Below are 9,441 nucleotides of genomic sequence, written 5' to 3'. Positions count from 1 at the left end.
GGCAAATACGATAGGAGCATACAGGAGCCAGTTATCTTAGCTTGACATAAAGGATGGAAACGGGTAAAAAACAGCTAGCCTCACTCTGTAATAAAATACCTACCAGCACCTCTGAAGCTCAAAGCTGTAATGTCACCATGAAGCAGGCAATCGAAGTTCCAAGAAGTGATTACAGTTGCAAAATACAGAACCCCTGTAAAACCACAACGTTCACACTATTTACTTGGATTAAACAAACAGCATTCAGCATGTTCATTAGTGAACTTTAAAAAAGAATTTCCCCATTGGGCATAAACAAAGTTAATCTTCTTCTGAAAGGTGTAAATAAGCGGAATACTTTGCACCCTGTGGCCATAACCAGTCTGTTTCCTGCTCTTAACACTAAGCTATAAGCTAATTGGCTGCTGGCTGTAGCTTCATAGAGCTCAAATATGCGAGAGGTATCAGTCATATCGTATAATTCTCTTATTGACCCAAAATGCTGAACAGACAAATTCTGTCTGACAGTCTTACTTCCTGTCTTCCTCCTTCCTCACATCCTTTTTTTTCCCTCCCGACTCCACATACCCTGACTTTATTCTCTGCACTTCTCTATTGATTATTCTGTTTGTATCCTCAGTTATTTGTCCTGCCCTGCTTACTTTGTTCTTTCATAACCTCGACCCCCCCACACTTGCTCCTTATACATTTTATCCTCTGCCTGCCTGACACCTTCCCTCCTCCTTCCCTACTCTCACTTTCTCTTGTTTCCTCCCTTCGATCTTTCTTCTACCTTGACTTCTGTGCACTGAGGTACTTTTTGTTCATTTGAATGCTGTGTGTTTCTGTGTGTGTGTGCGTGCATGCACCCTGCCTCTCAGTGTATCTGAATCAGGGATTAGCTGAAAGTCAGGGGAGCGTGGGGAATCCTTAAAATTCACTCTTTGTGACCGATAACACCTCTCTTCCAATGAATGCCTCTATCTCTGCACATCCACACCCTGCCTGAGATTGATCAATGATGCTGTACCAATTAGCTGTAAAAATCTTAATGTGTGTGTGTGTGTGTGTGTGTGTGTGTGTGTGCATATTTGAGTGAGTGAATCTATGCTTTATAAATCTGTACATCATGTACTATAGCTCACACCTGCCTTTCCCTTTCTGCTCTGCATCTTTTCTCTCTGTCACTTCATTTCTCCACAGGATACTAAATACTCCTCTTCTATCTTCTCTGTATGCTCTGCTGTCTAACCTAACAACTCTCTCTTTCTATCTTCCCAACTACTGTACCGATCTATTGAATGCTCTGCTGTCACTATAGAATCAGATCCTCAATCTGTCTCCCCTATCCCAGACCCTGACAGATTCTGACACATGATCCTTCATATCTCCTTCGCACACCTCTCTCCCACTCTTCATCTATCTTATCCTTCATTTCTCTCCTCCCAGGAACACTGAATCTTCCCCCTTGTCCCTGGCAGTTTCTGTTGCATCATTTAGCACCTTTGTATCTCCTACTGCCCAGTCTAGTCTTGTACATATGTGTGTTTGAGTCTGTCGTTCTGATTCCAAAAACATTATTTATGACATTTTGTCTGAGCTTTTTTGAGTGTCTACTTGGCTGTTCCTGGACAAGAGAGTGTGTATAAGGGATTCTGAATTTTGTAAAAGTCTTGCACTCATGCGAATGTGATTGGACTCTCAGTTGGAGGACAAAGGACTAGATGGGATTTTTACAAAGCTCTCTATTTAGCACCAGTCAAACATGTGTCTCAGACAGAGCAACACATCATTGAATGGCAGGACAAGGACAATACAGGCTAAAGCATTTCTGCCTCACTGCCCAGCAGCTCTCTTATTTTTCCCTTCAGTGTCTCTCTATGTTGTTTTTCAAACCTCTGTTCTCCATTGCATTGTCACTATACCAGCACAGCCATCTGCCACCAAGGTAATGCTTCCAAAAAATGCCCCCAACAATATATGTAATTTCTCATTGCTTTTCAAAACAACCCTTGTGAGCATTTTCTAAACTGGTGCCCCACCAGCAGGATGACAGCAAGCACAAGAGATATAATGGTTCTAAAAACGATTAATTCGAGGGTTGTTTGATGGTCAGGGTTACAGGAAACCAACGAGAAACCAGTGCTGCCTGTTGCAAAAAGGCGTGATACAAACCACTGGTGTCAAATCCAGACGCTATGTACACCCAACCATCCCCCTGACCTCCTGTTGTGTTTTGTGGCATCATACTACTTCCACCTTTCTTTCTGAAAGAGGACAATATTTGCCTGACACGATGTCTTATGAGTTAAAACACAACTTGGTTCAATGTTTTGAATAAACTACCCTGATGGTAAGCAGGTATAAGTTTTATTAGGTACACTATCTTAGTTTATTGGGTCGCATGCTAACACAACTCGCACTAAACATAGAAAAGCAGATGGGGAATGCCGGTTTTAGTCTAGTTTCATTTAGCATTTGCTGGTCATAAACTACAAATTGGATTTTTGACCTGATAATGGCACTAGATGAACTACACATAAAAAAAATCAGTTGATCAACTAAGTGAGTAAATAAACATCCTGAGGCGGACATAATATTCGAAACCGAATTTAACTACAATCCACCCAATTGTTGAAACATTTCCCTCAAAACTCTAAATGCCAACCTCATGGTGGCACCATAGGAAAAAGTTAGAGGTAAGATTCATCTTATGGGCACACAAAGTTTGCGCCAATTCCCACAGTAGATGTTAAGAAGTGAAGTGTAATGTGCTGGTGGCTATAAAAGAAAATGGTTCTTTCATGTTTCATGTTCGGAATTATCATGAGTTTAATGGCATTGTAACCGAAGCAGACAAACAAGACAATCACAACAATATTAACCAATGGTGGATTCTATATACTAATGCAACTGGTGGCTAATATAATGAGCTCGAATAGAGACAACCACCCTACAGAGAATCTTATTTATTCCCTTATAAGGAGTGACCACAGATAGAAGGCTTTATTTGTGTGTTTTCTCTCTGTTAGTTCACTGCTTTGTGTTGGTGTCAACTGAAAAGGTCAGCCGCAGTGTTCTGTAATGAGGAAGGAAAAATAATCACAGACTGGTCTTTCTCGTTTGCCCACACGGCATGGCAAATTAGTGAATAAGGGCCTACTTCCTTTAACAGGCTTGGTTCTGATGTCGGGAAAGAAGGCGCAGTGGCTGATGTTGCTTCCGAAATTGTTTCTCTGTTATTCCACCTATTCCCCAGTCTCATCCAAAGGTTCACCCACAAGCTGTGTGTCAGACAGCAAAATGAGGCACCCACAAACCCCTCCCTTTACCCCATCTGGCTACCTAAACAACAGCCAATTTAAGGATGGCACAGAGGGTGCGCCAACTACACAATGAGTCATTATTTGGAAATGGGTCCGTATACAGGCCCACCTGCAGCAATGTAACAACATAAATGAGTATATAACCTCTATTTTAACAAATCATTTAGCCGGCTGTCATTGAGTCGGCGGCTGCTGGTGTGGGGCAGTGTCCCCCGTTTACAGAACAAATTAACTTGTTTTAAGCCTCATTATCTACAACCTCTAGTGCAGCAATCAGTCTTATTCTGTCCTGTTCCAGGACACTAATTTCCAGAAAATTACTGAAAAATGAACAACTGCATAGGGAATAAATGGAATTATCCCACCTTGTTGGTATTTTGTCCTTTCTTGTTTCACAAAAAACATGATAAATGCTGAAAATTTCATTACGAATGAAAAAAAAGAAGTATATCAGCATGTGCTTTAGGAATAGCAAGCAAGCAAAACGTTAGCACGTCGTTACAGATGATAGAACAATGTACTGCAAGCTATTAGAAGTTGCTGCCACAAAATGTAAATAGTGTAAAGATAATACACATAAAACCAATACAAAAATTTAAACAAAATAACTAAACAAACAAAATAAGACCAGAAACCAACCAGAAAAATGAATGATATGATAAACCATTAGAAAGTACTGTACAATAAAATAAAACATTAGTGAGACTGGCAAACCAGCCCACTGAAAGGCACAGCTAAAAGGGAATGTTTAAAAGAGTGTTGTGGCACACCTTACATGATGGGGTAGAAGTTCCAGTGGCATGGAGGATAAAAGCAGAGGGACCCAAGGAATAACCAGACAGCCTGTACCAGATGACCTGAGGGGTCTAGCTGGTTCAAAGCTCATGCATGTCGCAGAGATACTGAGGTGCCAGACCATGTAGGGCCTTAAAAAATGCTCAATCGAGATGTATTTCAGGTATTCCTGTGAACAGAGCGTTACAGTAGTGTAGCCCATTGGAAATAAAAACATAAGCAAGTTTTTTCAGTGTCCTCCTAGGATGACACATTTGCAATATTTGTTAAATAACAAACTCTGGTGTTAACTATGCTAATGGTATGTTAATGACACTCTGGAAAGTGAGGTCCAGAGACAGCTGTGTTACTTGATACTTTGTTCTTTTATAAAAAGAACAAAGATGCAATAAAACAGGAGATGAGGTGATGTCTCTTAGTTTGTCTCTTAGTTTGCAAAGGTCTGACGCACGGCGTGGGCAATGTGTTTGACGCCAAATGTCTTAAGACAAAGTACAGATGAAGCAATAATGGGCCTAAAATTGACCCCTGGGGAACACCATATGAGATCAGAAAATTTCCTTTGGAGCCATGATACCCAAGGGAAATACAAAAATCCATGTCTCCCCATTAAAACACCTATCTATAGTGTCAAATACAACAATATTAAAATAGAAACTCTACCGTTGGCATCATTAATAACCCTGACCAAGGCGGTTTCTGCACCATCCCTGAATAGGTATATCTGTGTCCAATTATGTGTCCCTACACTTAAATATGCTGGGAGGCATCTCTGGTAATGTTTGTGCATGCATGGACGCCAATATATATCCAAGGTTTGTGTCCTCCCTGCTGTTACATTTTCTTGTCTCCACTGTCTGTCTAGTCTGCATCAACATATTTGTGTGTGTGTGTATGTGTGTGTTTGCACGTGAGTTTGCATAAAGTGTATAATGTGCTATATTAGCTTTGTTAAACAGATATGGAAGATTCCCCAGGTCCCACCTTATACACAGAAGCTAAGCTGTGTTTCACTTAAGTGGCTGTGCACACATCAGCTGTAATGAGGGAGCCAGTGTAATGGAGAATAAGCTAATCATCACTCCTGAGAGAACTGGACACACAAACATCTATCCACACCATACACACATACACACAAGAATGTGCACGCCAATAAACACAGATTCTTGAATTTAAAGATGCACAAATGGACACTGAAAAATGTTATGAATGCACAGACATACACACACATCAGAGAGAGCTGGACTGCTCACCCAGTTGTTGAATAATGCATAAAGAGGCTTGTTGCCACAAGGAAATGATAAGCCTTACTTCTCATGGTATAGAGGAGGTTTAATTATCCAGTCTCTGTGTAATCACACGGAAACAGCTTCCCACTCGTCTTTTATTAAGCCTTTTATAGCTTTTATAGCTGAGGGGGCACTCTTTTATGAATTATTGAACAATCTTGCAGTGCATATGTACATCTTAGAGCCTCACAGTCGCAAACTTTCTTCAAGGCAATGGGGAGATTCAACAAATGACCTCCACTGGGCTATCTGCTCTCTTTCATGTGAGGAGTAAGAGCCAGAAAGGAGGGTGTCTTGTCATATGCTGTTTTAGGTCAAACACAGGCGGAATGCCTTAAAATAGATTATTTTCCTCTTTTGTTTTGCTTCTCTGGTGCTGCACAGATGGGATTCCATTTTACACAAGAGCGATGTGTGAAAGTAAATGATGCTCTGGCTGCTATGCTTATATTACCCTGCTGAGACTTTGAGCAACAAAGCAGGCATTCCTCACCAGCCAACCGATATCAAGTGTTTATAACAGACAGTTCTGTTCAATCTGTTCCTGGGCTTTGTGGAAAAACACACAACTGTGGAACAAATTAGATTTTTAGACATATAGGACAGACAATATAAACTGTATATTCCTGAGAATCCATTTTTCTTTGCAGTATGTGCTCCTTTGTACACACAGCATTACATTACAAGTAGTGAGGTAACATTTCTGTTACCATTCTTCCATTACATCTCTGGTGGTATCTACTAAAGGTTCAAGTGAGACTTGTACAAAATAAAACAATTAGTCGACAGCTAGAGATGCAGCACTGACACTGATGTGCTAATGTTCTCTCTTGTCTTTCTGATTTTTTCCCTTATTTCAACTTTCCCCCACCCAAGTCAGGGCAGATTAATTACACAACTGTTTCTCTCCAATAATTAGAAACAATGATTTGAAAATACCAGTTAATTCACACTAGTTGATATTAAATTACAGCAAAGCTCCCCTCCAGGGGAATAATGTTTTCTTAACTTTTCATTTCACAGTACTATTAATTACAAGTTATGTTACAATGTGAATTAATTCACTTGAGCTGAAATAAAAAAAAAATATTAAATGAGTTTTATTCAAACTTTTTAATAGACACGTGACTAGAAACTTTAATGATCTAGTATGAAAATAAGATTTGTTCTTTGTTTTTGTTACCTTATAATGAGACTTTTATATATACAAACACTGATGGTGGTCTTCCATTATATCTAGGGTCAATTTAGGGATAGGGTCAAGTTTTTCCAATCAGCAACACCAAATAAATCCTTCACACTGGCCCTTTAATGGTTCATCTAGTACCATTTGATAAGACACTGCTGATGTTGTAAGCTTTTTTGTGCTATAGAGGGTGTTTGTACAGTATATCTTCATCTGTATATCATTATTGTACATATTCATTAACCACTGAAAAGTCAAGCACACGAGAATGTCAAATTGGCTGAACTGACCCCGAGCTACTGCTCTTAAAATAGATTGCAGCAAAAATAAGGCATGATTTATTTTGCTAAGCTGCTGTGATTGCCCAGTGGCTGGAAAATCTAAAATCAGTGACAGATTATGCACAAAGGATTTCACAGCAGTGAAACCAAGTATGGTTTGGGCCTCAGAAGCTTTCTTTCTCTTTTCATGTTTGTTTTGGTCCAACCTGTTTAATTCTGAGCTGCAGCCTGCACAACTTATTTCGTAAGCCACAACACATTTGAAAGTCATTCACATGCAGTGCAAAAAATCCTCCACACTGCCTTTGGTTCATTTGTGTGGATTGTATTTATACCTGAATGCCCTCTGTGCCGGGCTGCTGCAATAGTTTGACGGTGCGTGTGTGTGCTGTCTTCTGGCCACGGCCGTCGTGCCAGGTCAGGTTGCTGCCTCCGGCGCGACGCGGCAGCTGGTAGCTCAGCTCCTCAGCAGACACCGTGTGCTCCAGGGAGGCACGGCAAAAACTGAAGCTGGACGCCGCTGAAAGGAAAGAGAAAAGAAGGAGAGGGGAGGAAAACAGAAAGTGACAAGCAGAGGGACAAAGAACACTGATGAGCACTCACTTTGTAGTTGTATTTTTAAAGGGCTAGTTCAGAAAGCGGTCAGTGAGCATATTCTCACCATTTTACCTTGCCATCAGATCTGTAGCATAATATGCCATGTGTAGCACAGTCGAGCTCAGGCATATGTGAGTTCTATGTTTGAGGCAATGTAGCATCAATGGGAATGGCTGTCTGACGGCAAGGTAAAGCATTATAGTGTACGCTTAAACAGATACTGATTTTTGTTATATGAAAAAAAACATGTTTTTTGGTTGACCCTATCCACGGCAGTGCTGTCTACTGTAGGTAACTGATTATGCAGAAGTACCTTAGACAACCCCACTTCAAAAAATCGGAATTATCCCTTTGCATACACATTGTCTGTGAAATGATCAACAGGAACACCAAAAAAAACCCATAACAAAATAAATAATTGATAATCCTCTAAGAGCTTAACAGGCTGTGTTGACTCCAGATTACATGCTTTGTGTACTGACTGTCATACAGCTACAAACAGATGACTGTTTTGGTGACAGCGGTGGGCAGCGGTGCTACTCCATTGTGATCTCCAATTATGCTGAGTGCAAATTCACAGAGGCAGCGCATGATTTTTGAAATTGTGTCTCTCCTTGCTAGATTAGTCCTTGATTATTTAAATCCTACATCATGAATATTTGATTTCTTTGTCTTCCCTCTCTCACTCTCTCTCTCTCTGTCTATCCTCCCCTCATCACCCACCCAGGACTGTGTTAGCTGAGACAGCAAAGTGGGGACAAGTTGTCAGTGTGGGGTCAGAGTACAGTTCTGCAGGAGATACAGGGCATCTTCTGCAGTTCAGATCAAGTTGAAGAGGCCACTGTGCTGCGGATGGTTATCTGTGGCAGTGGGTTTATTCTAAAAGGGGACAAATACAGCCATTGTTCCCCTTACTTAGGCAGTAATTTAACAGAACAGAAGTAACAGAAAAGGTCAGAGGAAGAAATGAAAGATAGAGTGACCTGGTTACTGTCGGTTTTCTGCGTTAATATCACAGCAAAGTATCACTATGCTGGAGGACAGATGAAAAGAATTAAATCTCGCTGTACGGCTGCAGTGTGAAGCATCCTCTAGATTCCTGCGTCAATTGGATTTTCTCACTCAGATTCCCTGTTTCGTGTGTGGATGTAAACACTGGTCATTGAGACCAAGACAGAATTACTGATGATGGAGCTAAAAGTAGAACAAGGCATGATAAATGTTGCTTTCATTACTTTTAAATATGAAGAATGTCTCTTTACAACAATGTCAGAGCATTGCTTGTGAAAAGATTTTAAAATCTTATGAATTACCACTTAATTTTTCCCCTCCTCCTTGGGGGCCAGATTTAAAAAAAATAAAAAAATAGAGAGAGAGTTTGGTTTTATTTGAGTGTATAGTATTTAAAGTTACATAAAGTTCTATTAATCTATTTGATAATCAAGTTGAAGGGGCCACTGTGCTGTGGTAAGAGTTCATTTATTTGTCTCCCTGTTATATTTCTCTCTCGAGTTTATTTTTGGCCCTATAGTCATGCCCTGTCATCCCATACGTCTTACTACAAAAGCAGAGGTGATAGATGTGAGAATATAAGAAAGAGGCAGTAAAAGGCAATAAAAACAAAACTAGTAAAATCATACCATGCACCAACAAGGGAAAACATGCCTTCTGGATTATTTGTATTTCAGAACTGCACAAGAGACCACAGAGACTGGCTCGGCTAGTAGGAAAAACACCTGGTTAAAAAAACAACAAAAAAACACTTTTTCTCGGCTCAGGAGACTGTTCAAGTGAGCAGTGCTGAATACAGAGTTCACACAGCCATGATGGAGGAATGAAAAAGGCGGATGGAGATGAAAAACAACAAAGGCCTGTCAGGAATCACTGATGTGTAACCTTTTCAGCCTCTGCCCCCTCATATACCGCTTTCTTTCTCTGAACTAACACTTTCTATATGTTGCTGCTTCTGTAACTCCTTATGCAGCAGT

The 9,441-nt window shown here is 40.4% G+C and overlaps 1 protein-coding gene across 1 annotated transcript in view; it reads right to left on the bottom strand.

Moving 5' to 3' along the window:
* Positions 1-9,441, bottom strand: part of samd10b (sterile alpha motif domain containing 10b) — a 47,320-nt gene that overhangs the window by 20,155 nt on the left and 17,724 nt on the right. Inside the window, exon 2 of the mRNA XM_010751647.3 lies at positions 7,192-7,376. Within this exon, the coding sequence (XP_010749949.1) occupies positions 7,192-7,376 (185 nt within the window). The remainder of the gene's footprint in view (positions 1-7,191; positions 7,377-9,441) is intronic.

The sequence above is a fragment of the Larimichthys crocea genome, chromosome XV (genome assembly GCF_000972845.2).
Source record: "Larimichthys crocea isolate SSNF chromosome XV, L_crocea_2.0, whole genome shotgun sequence".
Taxonomy (NCBI): Eukaryota; Metazoa; Chordata; class Actinopteri; family Sciaenidae; genus Larimichthys; species Larimichthys crocea.
Note: the sequence above shows the minus strand (reverse complement) of the source record. Positions and strands in the feature narration are given on the sequence as shown.